Source organism: Amborella trichopoda, chromosome 4 (assembly GCF_054954075.1).
Source record: "Amborella trichopoda isolate Santa Cruz 75 chromosome 4, AtrichopodaSantaCruz75HAP2 v2.0, whole genome shotgun sequence".
NCBI lineage: Eukaryota > Viridiplantae > Streptophyta > Magnoliopsida > Amborellales > Amborellaceae > Amborella > Amborella trichopoda.
In genome coordinates this window covers 54,754,696-54,770,414 of record NC_142339.1, presented here as the reverse complement: position 1 = coordinate 54,770,414, position 15,719 = coordinate 54,754,696, and the positions used below count along the sequence as shown (strand labels likewise).

General features: G+C 35.3%; 1 protein-coding gene across 4 annotated transcripts; it reads left to right on the top strand.

Moving 5' to 3' along the window:
* Positions 1-7,001: 7,001 nt before the first annotated feature.
* Positions 7,002-15,719, top strand: AAT (aspartate aminotransferase). 4 transcript variants are annotated; one of them, XM_088865748.1, is made up of 10 exons: positions 7,002-7,133; positions 8,220-8,457; positions 8,836-8,929; positions 9,109-9,212; positions 13,519-13,767; positions 13,910-14,023; positions 14,193-14,276; positions 14,709-14,879; positions 15,212-15,325; positions 15,477-15,719. In XM_088865748.1, exons 2-10 carry the CDS (start codon positions 8,296-8,298, stop codon positions 15,615-15,617), a joined length of 1,233 nt encoding a protein of 410 aa, XP_088721874.1. In that variant the 5' UTR covers positions 7,002-7,133; positions 8,220-8,295; the 3' UTR covers positions 15,618-15,719. The 4 variants fall into 4 exon arrangements, 3 of the variants coding, with proteins under 3 accessions (XP_088721874.1, XP_006826992.1, XP_020522046.1); XR_016054879.1 differs by having other exon boundaries at positions 7,125-7,301; positions 13,519-13,810; XM_006826929.4 differs by having other exon boundaries at positions 7,125-7,301.

Sequence of the window (15,719 nt, the reverse complement as noted above, 5' to 3'; positions counted from 1 at the left end):
ATCATGTGAGTAAGTTCTTTCATGTGAACATACCAAACTTGAGTAGAATAAAAGAATAGAGTTCAATTGTTAAATTGTTTTAAGATTCTTAAAGAATAAAATAATAGAATTCAATTGTTAAATTGTTTTAAGATTCCTTTTCCAAACCATTCAATTCTTTTTTTTGGCAAAATATGACCTTATTTTTAAGTTTCATTTCTCCATAGATTCAAAGTTTCAAAATTTATCTTGCAGTATAGAGATTTTATCTATAATATCTTTTAAACCCCTGAAACAATTTTATCTATTTTTAATTCATCTTTTTAGCCCAAATTTTTTTTAAAATGACATCCTTTTCTACCGTCTAAGCCCCTGCTATCTCTCCTCACGTGTCTCTCTCTCCTTAATAAATCTTCAAACCGGTCTCTCTCCGTACTTCCCCAACTTTCTCTCTCTCAATCCCCATGTCTCTCCCTCTCTCTCCTCATGTGTCTCTCTCTCCTTAATAAATCTCGAAACCGCTCTCTCTCTCTCCGTACTTTTTCTCTCTAAATCCCCGTGTCTCTCCCTCTTTCCTCCGTGCTTACCCAAATTCTTCTCTGTCTTTGAAGATGAATGTCTATCCTTGTGTTTTTCCCTCTCTCTCTCCATGCTTACCCAAATTTTTTTCTCTCTTTGAAAATAAAAGTCCATCATTGTGTCTCTCCCCCTCTCTCTCTCCCTCGGGCTTACCTAAATCTTTCTCTCTTTGAAGATAAAAGTCTTCTCTCAATATGCTTACCCAAATCCATCTCTCTCGGTATGAAGATAAAGGTTTTTGCAAAGAGAGATGCGAGACTATTGTCTGCTCTTTACAGGCAGTGTCCATCATTGATGAGGAACAGAGAGACTGTCCATCATTGATGAGGAACAGAGAGACTATTGTATGCTCTTTACAAGCAGTATCCATCGTTGATGAGGAGCAGAGAGGAGAGTTAGAGGAAAAAAAGAGAACCTGGAGTGTAATAGCAATAAAAAAGAAAAGAAAAAAGCCTTGCTCCCCAAGAGTTGGGAGAGGTACAAGAGAGAGAGGTTTGGATATTCACAAGGAGAGAGAGAAAGGTGGGAGAAGTACATGAGAGAGAAAGAGGTTTGGAGATTCATGGGGGTTGAGAGAAGGAGAAACGCGTGGAGAGAGAGAGAGGGGGTTTAGAAAGAGAAATGCGTCAAGGGAGACAAAGGGTATAGAAAGGACATTTTGTAATTTGTTTGGACAAAAAAGATAGGTAAAAATGAAAAAATTGGTCTAGGGGACTAGAAGATAGGTTTTAAAACCTTTGGTCTAAAAAAAATGAAACCCAAAAATAGGATACATGGATATATTTTCGGGGAAAGGTTTCTATACTTCTCGTACAACATAGAAGATCTATGCTTCCGCTACCATCCAGCCGTCCAATTTTGATCAAGAGAGTCATTCACCGTTTGATCTTAGATCCGACGTCTCAAAGTATTTTATTTTTAATTTTTTTATACAAATTGTATGAATATGAAATTTGATACTTGCCATCTTCTCATTGGTGCGCACTTTTAAAAAAATTTAAAAATAATTTTTCAATAAAATATAATGATTAAAATATCCCTTGAAACTTTCAAGGGTATTTTGGCTATTTTATTTTATTGAAAATATTTTTTTATATTTTTTGTTAGTGAGAGTTTAATAGAGGATTGGACGTACAAAATTTGGTGTCAAAATAATTTATAGAAAAACTTAAAAATAAAATAGTGTAGAGACGTGACATTGTGATTGAGACAATCTTAGCCCCTTATTCAAAATAGACGGTTAGATAAAGAGAAGTATATAAGTTTTAAGTGGTAGGAAAAGCATAAAACTTGCTCATATTTTCCCTTGTTTTTTTGACTAAAAGAAAATTTGAAAGAAAACAAAAAGAGAAAAAACGAAGGGCTACAAGGTCAATCACAATAGTGAGAGAATTAATTGGGATATGACACGTGTCAGCTCCAAACTAGGGGCTAACTAGCTTATTGAGCCTAATAAATTCCAACGTCATAACAAAATCAAGTAAAAAGTAATTTCATGGAAGAGGGCGTAACTTTTCACATGTTCATGGGGGCATAAGTCGACTTCACAAAGTTTTACCAACACTAGGCAAGTTTGTATTCACATAAATGCCTCACAATCGGCTGGGCTTGCTGTCCTAGCCATAAAAAATTAGGGCTTAAGGCTACTAGATGTGGCTCGAATACTAGGTCAGGACCAGGCCACAATAACCCGATGGTCTAGTCAATTAGCCTTGGGACAAGCAACAACAAGCCTAGCCATACCGTTTTCTTCTTACAATTTTTTTTTTCTTCTCTTGGATTTTGGGCTAGGCTATTAAATGCATTAAAAATGAGGATCAAATGGTCGTAGTGAAGGATGATGAGGTCAACGAAAGGTAAAGAGTTTATTTTCAAAAACTTTTAAATAACGAACCCAATGGGAACATAGCCGTGGAAGGAACTGTTGGTATAAATAATGACGGAGGTTAAAGATACATTCATAGAATTAGGATGTCAGAAGTGAAAGAAGCTTTGAAAAAGATGAAGATAAAAAAGGCTTTAGGACCCGATAGTATCCTCATAGAGGTTTGGAAGTACATGGGAGAGATTGACATTGACTGGCTGACGAAGCTATTCAACAAGGTGCTGAGAACCAAAAAAATGACAGACGAATGCAGGAAACTTATCGTGGTACCTATTTATAAAAACAAATGAGACATACACAATTGTTCGAACTATCGAGGGATCAAGCTTATGAGTCATACTGCAAAGCTCTGGGAGAGAGTGATTGAGTAACGACTAAGACATACAACGAATGTATCTAAAAACCAATTTGATTTTATACCAAGAAGATCAACAATCGATGTTATTTTCCTACATAGACAACTGATTGAGAAGCTTAGGGCAAAGGGAAAAGACATCCTTATGGTCTTTATTGATCTAGATAAAGCTTACAATAGAGTACCAAGATATTTGATTTGGCGGGAATTAGAAAAAAATGAGTCTTCGAACACTACATCGATTTAGTGATAGATATATATAATAGAGCGCTAACTAGTGTACAAACAATTAGTGGAGAGACGAATTTTTGGTGATAATAAGTCTACTTCAAGGTTCATCATTGAGCCCGGACCTCTTCGTTTTAGTTATAGGCGACTTAACTAAGCACCTACAGGGTGAGGTACCATGGTACATATTGTTCACAAATGATATAGTTTTCATCGATGAGATGCAAAACAACGTGAACACAAAGTTAGAACTTTGGCGGGATGCTCTAGAAACCAAAGGTTTTAAAATTAACTGGACTAATTTAGAGTATATGGAATGCAAGTTTAATAATAATAGCAGAAGAGACGAAGAAGTAGTTAAGATTGTTGACCAAGATATCTTGAATCGATAATCCATGACAATTGAGATATTGAGGAAGATGTCACCACAGAATTAGAGCTGGGTGGGCGAAGTGGAGATATGCAATTGGAATTTTATGTGATCACCGCGTACCAACAAAGCTAAAAAGAAAGTTCTATAGGACAACTGTCAAACTAACTTTACTCTATTGCATGACTGGTGGTTAGAATGACTAATATTGGAGAAAGTTTTTTTTGGGTAATTCATTGGGGAAGATAGGCCCCTACCCGTTTTTCCAAATAGTTTACGAGTTGGCTTTTTTAAGGCATTAGCACTATAGTAGAGACTAAGGCAAGGCTGAGCCAAGATTGGCCTAGCCCAGGCCTCAACCTATTGCTATTTGGCTCTTGTGGTATTCGATAATTAAAGTTTAGTTATTTGTAAAATACTCCATAACAATTTTCATAGTGATCGGTGGTTAGAATGACCAATGTTAGAGCAACTTTTTGTTTGGGTAATTCAATAGGGAAGACATGCTCCTATTCACAGTCAAGTTTCTTTTGGATAATTCAGTAGATAAGACATACCTCTATTTATGTTTTCAAATAGTTTAAGGGTTAGTTTTTTAAAGGTATTAATCGCATGGTATCAGTAAGAATAAAAACCACAACTAGGTGTGGGCAAGTTAGAAGACTTAAATTGCTCATAATGAAAGTCCGCAACAAAAATTGATACGAGAAAACAATAAAACGAATTTTAAAATATCCAACCATTAATTGCCATAACTATGACATTCTAACCTTAATCTAATCAGTGAAAGCCCTAAACGGTGTGCTTTCCCTTTTAATGATGGACCATTCATCATCATCATATAAAGGCTGAATTCAACAAATTTAATTTTTTAAAAACATTTTATAGTTTTACATTGAGATTGCATTGCTTAACTTAGTAGAAACGGCAACTTGTTAACAATAAAATCAATCATGTACAATGTCCAATTCGAAGTTGTTGTTGATTATACATGTTCTACCACATTCAAACACAAACACACACACACGTATATAGAGCGTGTCACTACAAGCAAGTCTTTATCTACGTAAACACACTCATTTATTCATTTTAAATGCAAAATTGACAAATGGTGGTGGTGTATAATTGGCCGCGGTCAGGGTGGCATTTGACAACTTTTACTACAGTCCCTTGGGAAAAACCCATGTTATTGACCTTTCTAGATTATGGTAGGCACATGAAAATCAATAGCATGAAAGTTGAAAACCATATTTGATAAACCATGGTGCTATTTCACCTTTTTGGCATTTAAGAAGCCGAAAACTACCTTGTACAATTGTTCATTATGTATTTCATTGATATGACGCGCAAAATGCAGTTTTTGAATAATATTTTACAAATAAATAAATTTTTTTCAATCTATCCAATATAATAGTAAAGGGAAAAGTTTATATTAGGTTGCAACCTTATAATGTAGAATCATAGATGCAGCTCAAAAATCTATCGGAAGTGTTGTTTTAACGTTGAAAAAAACCCTCTAATCGATCATCTCGATATCGACATGTATGAATATGAAAAAAAAAAGTATTTGAGCCCCGAAAATAGTGCATCTTGCAACATATTGTCTAGACTGCCATTTTCAAGATTTTTCATATATTTATAGATCTTCTTGATTTTAGCCATTTTTGAAATTTAAAATTTTCTAATTAGGTTTGAAAATAGATTTTAAGATAATACTATGAATTTTTTACAACAAAATTACATGGTATGATAAAATTTTAAGGTGTGCCTTAATTGGATTGTTTAGGGTTGCAACCTTATAGAAACTGTACCCAATACTAAATATGTAAATAGATTCAAGGAATACTTTAAAGTGCTTGGATATTTAATAAAAGTATCAAACCCCTCTGATGCTAACAACATTTACATAAATAAGAAAAAAATTTGAGTTTCTTACTATCAAAATTTCTCTCAATGCATTGGCAACCTCCAAGAGCAAAAATATTTCAGTTATTTAAGAAATAAATATTTAAAAGTTTTAAAGCTAACCATTTATTTGTCAAGACCGATGACGTTTTAATGGCACCTAAATTTACAATCATTTTAAACAGAAACCAAACAATTACAACTACGGCGGCATGTGACTTGGCAACTGGTTAGTAATTGAAGTGACTTGATCAAGTCACTGAAAATTGTTGCACTTGCCAAGTTCATGATGGATGCAATTACGTTCATGACCAAAAAAACCAGACTATATCTCGATATGAAATGGCAACTATACAATTTATTTTTAGTTGGGTAAGCAGCAACCAAAAGTCACATAAACTTAACTACCTATAATCATTTCACCGTTAAAAATATAAGAAAAAACTTTCATGTTACAACCAATAAATGTTTTTGTTTCTATTAGAAATTTTTAATTTATCTTGGATTAATTATTTAAAATATCTCTAAACAAAAAGTTACTATACTATAGGATAAAGGTATCTAAATGTCTAAAAATATTGAGTATTTTAAAGGTGCACACCACAAGTAGTGTAGCCTAACAAAACCCATTGTAAATTTGCGGAGGCTACAGTACTAAAGGATTCTTAGTTTGTTTAATTGATGCATAAGTGAAAAATCTGGAAGAACAAAAAAAGTAATTGGCAACAAAATGATGGAGCAAACTAAATCGCTACCATAACCACTGATGGAGAAGAGCACAAAATTTTATTAATTTACTTACACAACATATAGCATCAACCTAATCACTAGGATTGGATTATCAAGTACTGAAGACCCAACACTCAAAAGACCTCCAAATTTTTCACAGAAAAATTTTCACGGCACTCAAAAATAGCAAAAAAAATTCCACAACACGAGTTTAACTAGTTTAGAAAAACAGAGCAGCAAGGGAGAGGACGACCGATGGAGACCAAAAGGAGAGAGAGAGAGATAGAAATGAGTGTGTGATGCATAAACATAAAATACAAAATACAGTAGAATAATCATAAATAGTAGTCAAATAATGTCAATAGAACTCAAACGATTTACTCCATGTGTTGTTTTTAGTATTTTAAAACAAAACTATTTTGGATGCATATGGGATTAGTTAGGACTTAGGAGCCAACCACTTCCAGGATGATAAAGTTCCGCCCCAATTTTCCTTTTAAACCTCCTTTTTTTTTTTATTAAGGTTATTTGATACTTTCGTATATCTCTACTAAATCTCCACCCAATAAACTTGAATTTTAATTTTAATTTTATTTTATTAAATTTTTAATATTTAATGAATCATTTATTCGGACCAATCTACGATAGAAACCACATTTCTGACGGTCCGGAAGGCAGATGCTGGTGAAAAATCCGGCCCCCCACCTATCCGAATCTGCGTCTTTCCATATCCGTTTCAAAGCGAAAAACTCGAAAGACATACGAAAGCTTAAAGCCAGGGAATAAGAAAAGTTTTGGTGGATTTTCGCTGTTGTTTCAGTGAAATTTCCTTCCCTCATTTTAGTCAAATTTCGGCAAGCATTTGATATTCGGTCGCCAAAAAGGAATAAGAAAGCTTTCGCCGCCATTCAGGGTCGAAACCAAAGTTTTCGCCGAAATTATATAACACCTACCCCTTGCGTCTCGCTCTCGCTCTCTCTCTGTCTCTCTCTCTCTGTCTCTTTGCACTTGGCTGGCAGCTACCAACCCTCAAACCTTCTCTCTACAACTACACTGCTGCTCTATATAACGGCATTTGTTGAAAGCCCACTTCAGATATCAAGGTCTGTTTTTGAAATCCAATATTTATAGCTCAAATAATCAATTCAATTATTGTTGGGCCCAATCATGGAGGGCCTCTGTTTCAGTTCCTCTTTCAAAATCACTTTGCAAAGTACCCTTTCCAACCAAGCATCAGAGTTGCACAATGGTATTCACAGTGTCTCTCTAAGGCAAGTTCCCACCCTTTTGTGTTCCTGGGTTTGTCTCAAATTCTTGATTATTTTTTTTTCTTTGCATTGGACTCAAGTTTTCTATTTCTTGGAGCTTTGCCCCTGCCTTGCTGGTATGAATGTTATGGTGCCTTTTTTGCCCTTTTCTATATGTAATGTTGTTAGAACAAGGATCTCTGGATGGTCTTTGGTATCAGCTCCTTCTACTTTATTATTTTTTTGTATTTAATGTTTCCTTGATGGGCTTATGATTTTTTAGCATTAAATATGTGTTGTGAGTTGCTTCCACATTCACTTTGGGCCTGATCCATCTTAATTGTTATGAGAAAATATAATTGAAAGAGTGACAGGGCATTGTTGTACCTGTTGATTGGATTGGTAATGGAGGCAATTCTCATAACTATTGGCAAATTCTGAATATAGTAGCCTGCATATTTGAATTGTGGATATGTAACATTTATTTTTTATTTCAGTTGAAGTTTCTTTTGTTAAATTGTTGCCTGAGTGAATATTTAGCTGGTTTGCTCTCTGGTTTACAGTTGAATAGTGGATTTGGCTGCTTTAGGTGGTATTATGTCATGGGCTGCAAAGAGCTCTGCAGTTGCTATAGTTTTGCATCAATAGATGAATCTTCATGATATTTCTTTTATTAAGAATCTTTGCAAGATGATTCTTGGTAATTTATCTACTTAATCGGAGTTATTTACTTAAAGGCATCTTTAGATTCCTAAGCTTAGATTGGCATGGAGCAAATGTTTGTGACCAATGTGAGGCTTTTGAAGTTTATTGATATCAATCATATCTATGGAAAGAAATTTTGAGATGCTTTTAATATGTGCATCAAAATGCCCATGAAAATGCTCATGTCCTGCTTCTATGCATAACATTTTTGCCTTGTGTTCTATAAATGTTTGCCAGAGCTTGGGAGAGAAGGAAACCCATACGATCACTTAAAACCAGAAGCACGATAAGGTCCGAAGCTTGTACTGGTTCAATGGATTTTGATACATCAGTGAGCCCAAGAGCTAATTCTATCAAACCATCAAAGACCATGGCCATAAGTGATCATGCCACTGCCCTGGTGCAAAAAGGGGTGCCAGTCATAAGATTAGCTGCTGGAGAACCTGACTTTGACACACCGACTGCAATAGCTGAGGTGCGGCATTGACCACAAGATAGTTTCTAATGTCCCATCATCCTTGATTCACCTTGGTGCTTGAAACAAATGATTTGTTCTTCATATTGTCGCAAATCTGGCTAGTTTCTATTTTCCTTATGCTTCTATGTTGAAATTGATTGTCTGAAACATATAGTTTTTTTTTTTTGAGAATATGTTTGAAAGATATAGTTTAATACTTTTTTTGTTACAAATCACACTAGTGTTTAGTTTCCAAATGCTTATTGGTGCTTGAAGGAATGGTTTAATGTTCATATTTAACAAAACAGTCTAGTTCTCATATTATTCCATATTTTTTCTTTGTTGAAAGTAGTACTTGATAACCTATGGTTTAATCTTATTACTATAACAAATCAGGCTGGCATAAGAGCCATTCAACAAGGATATACAAGGTACACCCCAAATGCTGGAACTTTGGAACTACGGACAGCAATATGCCATAAACTAAAGGGTTAGTTTATGATTTTCATGCATTTATATTTGATAAGTGTTTTATGAATGTTTAGTTATGAACTAGTTGTATGTTCTGGTGGATAAGTGTTTTATGAATGTCTAGTTATGAACTAGTTATATGTTCTGGTGGATTTTTTGTAAGTTACTGAGGTCTTGATGATTTGAATTCTTGTGTAGAGGAGAATGGGCTTTCATACACACCTGACCAGATTCTGGTTAGTAATGGGGCTAAGCAATGTATCTTGCAATCTGTTCTTGCTGTTTGCTCTCCTAGTGATGAGGTAAAGTAGTTCAAACTTATACCCTTGCATCATGAACTTTCATCTTCTGTGGTAGTTAGTGTACTACGCTGTGATAAGCTATTGCCCATTCTCCTAGCTTTTCCATGTTTATGGTTACTTTTTAGGGCAATTTTATATTCCTGATGACAATAGAGATTGATTTTTGTTTACTTATCAAAAAAAGGAGATTTTTTTTATGAAGAAAAAAACATTGAGCTTGGTTTTGATGTACTAAATTTGTTAGTATTCAGCTTCAGGTTTGTATAAATATATCATTTTGGTAATTTAAGTACTGCTTTTGGTAATCATTTTATGCTGCTTAACTAAGAAACTATCTTCAGGGCAAAGCAGAATAATAGAGAGGCAAGGCGAGCTATGAGATTGCCATTTGTTTTTTTGATAATAGAATTGCCAATCATTTGCTTGGGCATTCAAATCCAACGTAACTTCTAATATTGTATAGCTTTTACAATTAGTCATGCATTACATACCGAAAAGAGCTACTGTTAAATGCAGTGTTCAAGGACTTTGTTGAGTCCACTCGGATTCGGCCCCTTGCCGAGCTGAATACTCGTGTAAAAATCGAGCTAATTTTTACAAAAAAAATCATAGAAATTATATTAAATTGTGTAATCAATGTATAAAATAATAATTTGGGTTTTTTTACATTGATTTGTGAGTTTTTCTTATCATGTGCCCAATTCTTATATAATTTCATCTTTTTTTTGTATTTTCAACTTTAAATAAAAAATTTCTGATCCATGTTTTATATTTATTTTCAGCTTATGGGGGCGCTTTATGTTATTTTTTGTTTTGTTTGACTTTTATAATTGTTATTTTATTTTTAACAACTTTTTTGAATTTTTTCTGAATTTTTAGGGCTTTTTGGGCCCTGTACACTACTCGACCAAGTCCACTCAGCCTTACTTGGCTCAGGCTAGGGCTGAGTCCAGGGCCTGAGCTGAGATTACAAACATCAGTTAAATATTTGGACCAGTGACACAATTTTTTACATCAATATCTATTCAACTACGAACTAAAAGGGATCATTGATGGAATTTGGCAGTAACACTAAAAATGTTTGATATGCATATTCTAAGTACAAAATGTGCAAATCATGACTGCAGCATATTTCAATTGGATTTAGTATTTGATACCAGAACAATAAGCGACTAAGACAATTTTGTAACTTACCTATAAATATGATGTAAAAATTGAATTAAATAACTAAAATAAATGTATAGCTTATTACTACTTAAAAAGACCAAAGACTTGATACATCCATGAATGGAGTGATTAGGATGATCTACTTCTTTCCCATTGAATGGAGATGAGCATCGATTTGAAAATCTGCTAGATGAAAAATAACAAATATAGACTGGTTAACTATAAGTTTTAAATCTGCAAATAAAATTACTGGGTATTGTGGATGAATCAGGAAAATACAAATCCAACTTCTATGTGAACGGTAGAGGATGAAACGGATGATGAGAACACTAGCCAACAGAGTAGTTCTCTATTATGAGGAGTAATAGATGCGTATATAGCCAAATCCGATTGAGATTTATAAGATTCCCTCCCTGATTTATTCTTCAAGCAAAACCAAAATAAATAAACACGAGGAGAATCTATCTCGTAAGACCAATCCTTTAACGGGTTGTCAGGAGCCCTGGTTAGAATGCACCAAAACTAAGTACTAAGATAACAAAATAAAATGATCAAAATAGTAGAAAACAAGCAATGCTGAAAGGGAAGGAACGAGGCTTCTTACTTGAAGCCAAGCCCACTAGCCTTGCACCCGGAGTCAGAGCCCGAATCAGACCACTAATCCTATGATTTCACCTTCTCCGTCTCGAAGGAAATTCTCTGGATTAACTTGAACTTGAAATTAAGATTTAGAATGGAGGAGGTTTCTTAGACTAGAATTATCTAACGTTGCAAGGATCATGGTGATGGCCTAAGTATGAGGTTAGGTGTAGGGTTTGGTTCTCTAGAAATTCTCTCAAAATTTATCCAGAAATTCAGCCAAAATCCTCTAGGGCTCTTGAAATGAGTCTATGCCTGGAAAATTTGGGCCGTCCCTGTCTCAGCAATGTGGTATGTGACGCTAGGTCGCGTTTCGTCTTATTTTCTGCAGCCGCCTGACACTTGCCTTGTATGAGAGATTTATGTCCAACTTTCCATGTGATTTGTGTCCAGGATAGTTAACTCTAACTTTCTTCCCTTTTGGGCTGAGAACCTACTATTTTTTGAGGTGAGTTGGAGATTATGAGATATTTCCAAGATATTTCGTAAGTTCCGTGTTCATGGTCCTAGAAATATGACCAATTCAGAGGGGATGTCTACAAAATGTTTTAGTGGAACAATGAACTGAGAAAAGGAATGGATTCCAAGACTACACCATTGGCAATACCTTGCTTCATGGTATGGTCTTGGAATCCATGCAGGTCGTTGATGTCTAATGACGGTTGCAGCCATACCTTGATGTATCATAGTGCCACTAAAACTGAGTAAAATTTTGAGAACGTCCTTGTTTTTTATGTGATATAATTATCTAACAAAAACTATTTTATATATGTTCTATCACTGTATCGTGAATCTTCGTTATAAAGTAAATTGAAAAAGAACATCTTGGACGGCATAGCAAGGAGAGCCATTTTTTGACATGAATGTAGAGAGTAGTTTGATGAATGTATAACTTTTGCATCGCCTTTGGTGAATTCTACTTCCAATGATGCATGGAAGCCACTGGCCTCTAAGATGCAGTAGCCAGTTTTAAAACCAACCTAAATTTGGGTTTGAGAATAAATATCAAAGAAGGGTACAAACTTTGAAGTCATTTGGAGAATGTAGAAAGAATGACTTTGACTTAATGATTTTAGCGAATGCTTAGTTGGACTCTGAACACTGAAATAGTGTAGAAAAGTGCATTACGCAGGGCCTAGGCAGCCAGGGGTTTTGAATTGAACTTTGAGAAATTTATTGTGGCATTTCCAAAGGTGAGACATTATTTGAAATGTAGGAGTGGCTGTAAAAATCTTACATAACTTACATTAATGTCGTCCTTGTAAGTGATTATGTGCTTTTTTAGTACGCCAAATCATTGTTATCAGATTCATCTTGAAGGGCTCTTCATTTCGGCTGGAAAAGAGAATGCTTTGGCTCTCTAGAGTATATGGGAAAACCAAAAACCATTGGGTATGCCTATAAAAAAAAAATAATAATAAAAAACTATGTGATGCTAGGCTTTTTTTAAAGACTTTTAATATATAACGTATGGTTTACAAAATTTTGAATATTACGGAGGTGTTTTTATCTTTTTCAATCATTTATGGTTATATTCTTTTTATGTTTATTTTTATTTTTATTTTTTTAATTCTTTCCAATATATTCAAACTAACAAGAAGTGTTTTGCTTCATTTCGGTTTAGGGCCTAAATTGAAGACTTCAGCTGAATTGACCGAGGCAAAGAGAATCTGATAATTTGATTGCAACTCAGAAAACCCTTTTATTTTTTTCTTTTTGTGAGAGAAAGAAGTGAAAAAAAGTTAACATTTCTCAAAAAAAAAAAAAAAAAAGGAAGTGAAAAAAAAAAAAAAAAACTTTGCCATATTAGCATTCCGAACATATTTAGGATACGGTCTATCGCAAATTGCTTTAATCTATTGTTGAGGGCCATTATCATGATGGAATTAAGTATTAGAATTTGTATATTGAAGATAAGTAGCAAAGCTCATTGCCTCTAAGTCATTTCTGTATTATGGAAATGCATTGGAAGGAGGAAATTGATCTGGTCAGCTGTTGTCCCAATACTATGATGAAAATGGGAAGGCAACAATTTCACTTAGGTACTCACACAAACACATAGATACCTTCCTTCATTGGTAGTGAACTATGTTAACATACTGCAATGTTTTAGATGTAAAGTACCGCATCCCTCTATTGGGAGTCGCTCTTTTGAGCGGTTACTAGATATTTCCTAAGTCTATATTAGCCCTTGCTTATCATGCTGTCTCTCAGCATAATCTATAGATTATGGTTGCTGCAAGTGGCTTCTGCTTAGTTTGTTCCAGGATTTTATGTTGTTAACACTTGCTTAACTATTAATTTGACTAAATCTAGCTTGTGAGATCTTGCCATTTTTTAACTTTAATCAATATGATTATTTGGGTTTAACATGTGTTTTAGAAAGAACTTGCTGCATGAAGAGTTGTTTCATTTCTACTTTGCATGGTATTTGAGGTTAGAACACTTGATTTACACAGTTATATTGGAAGCTTTTACATGGTGAGTTCTCGTTATTTAGGTTATAATTCCAGCTCCATATTGGGTTAGTTACCCAGAAATAGCAAGGTTGGCTGATGCAAATCCTGTGATAATTCCTACTTTTATTGAGGACAACTTTCTCCTAAACCCGGATGTTCTAGCTTCCAAAATCAATGAAAAATCAAGGTTGCTGATTCTCTCCACCCCATCAAATCCTACTGGGTCAGTCTATCCCAAGAAGTTGCTCGAACAAATCGCAGAGTTGGTAGCAAAGCACCCTAGACTTATGGTAAGCTTTTGAGAAGGAGAGATTGTGCCGTAAGTTCAAATGTGTAAGTTTAGCCATTTCCTTTTGTAATCTGGTTTGTGCATAGTTTCTGATTCTAATGAGATTTGCAAGTGAAAAGTTCTGAAGTTAATGTGTTTTTTAGGTTTTATGTGATGAGATATATGAGCACATTATTTATCAGCCGGCAGAACACACAAGTTTTGCTTCTTTGCCTGGCATGTGGGAGAGAACCTTAACTGTAAATGGGTTCTCCAAGGTAATTGCAATCATCATTTTCCATGTGTTTGCTCTCGTGTGTTCCAATGGTCAATCTAGTGTCAATATTTGAGACAAGCAAAAAGGCATTTTGAATGAAATTTGCTCTGAAGTTTCATAAATAGGGGATATATTCGAAATGAACAGCTTTTGAACATTCATTTCTGTAGGCCTTTGCCATGACTGGTTGGCGGCTTGGCTACCTTGCTGCCCCAAAACACTTTATCACCGCTTGTAACAAGATTCAGAGCCAGGTAGAAGCTTTCCCCTTTTTTGTTTACTTTTCTTATTTTAATAATGTAACCTATAATCCCATGAACCATGTAAAAACACAGCTCTTTCAGTCATCACCATAGGGTGAAATGATGGATCGCGAGTGGGATCCACCACTACAGGACACGTCCCCAAAAAGGTGTCCCATCCTCTCTCTATGACCATCCATCATTTCATTTGAACGTGATGACTCAAGTAGACCATGTTGTTTTGTTTAGTAGATTAGTGGGGGAAGGGTTCCGCTATCCATAGTAGGAATGGAACTCAAGATCTCATATTGTGGCATCTACCACCTTGACCACCACCTATGCCTTGTGTCCATGGTGTTTTATTGTCATTGGCTATGGTTTGCCATTCTTTGAAAGCACATTTCATGGCTGAAGCTCATTGGGTAGTTATTTGGGTTCCTTCAGGCTACATCAGGGGCAAGCAGCATCTCCCAGAAAGCGGGTCTTGCGGCTTTGGGGCTGGGTTATGCTGGAGGCGAAGCAGTTTCCACTATGGTTGCAGCATTCAAAGAGCGACGGGATTTCCTAGTCCAAAGATTCAAGGCTATTGATGGTGTTAAGGTTTCCGAACCACAGGTATGAGCTGATAGTAACCATCATTTTATTGTTCTCCCTCTCTCTCTTTCTCTCTCACTCACTCACACACACACATACACACTGCTGTGATCTGATTTTTTGTACATGGTTGCAAGCATTCAACAGGGAGGGAGATCTCTCTCTCGCTCTCTCTCTCTCTCTCTAGGCAGTTGTATTTTTCTGCCTTTTCATACATCTTATAAACATGGTGGGGATATATGCGAAATTTCTGTCAAGTTTGAGAATGAGCATTTGTATCTTATGTCATGAGGTGGTCTCTCTCATTGTAGTTTCATCAGCAAATACCTTGAATTATTCTTTTGCACTTGTAGGGGGCTTTCTACTTGTTTCTGGATTTCAGCTCCTATTATGGATCATACGTCGAAGGTTTTGGCTTGATCAAGGACTCCGATTCCCTTTGCCGGTTTCTTTTGGATAAGGCTCAGGTAAGCATCAAATGAGTAACTTTTTAACTTTTTGAAATTAAATTTCTTTTTCAATATATGCTTTCAAGAGTCTATCTTCCCTACTTTCTCACTCATCAATTGACAATTTTTTGAATATTTTAGGACTAAAAATCTTGGTATGAATATGTAGGTTGCCCTAGTACCAGGAGATGCATTTGGTGATGACAGCTGCGTGCGCATCTCGTATGCAGCTTCACTCACCACACTGCAAGCAGCCATGGACAAGATCGAGAAAGCTTTGCCTCTCATCAAGCCCGCTGTTGCAGTTTGATCTTAGGTCCTATGTGTATTTTAACGTGATGATTTATGAGTGATTTATGATTTATGGAAAATTGAATGTTGCCTCAATCCAATGAAAGATTGTTGGAACAAA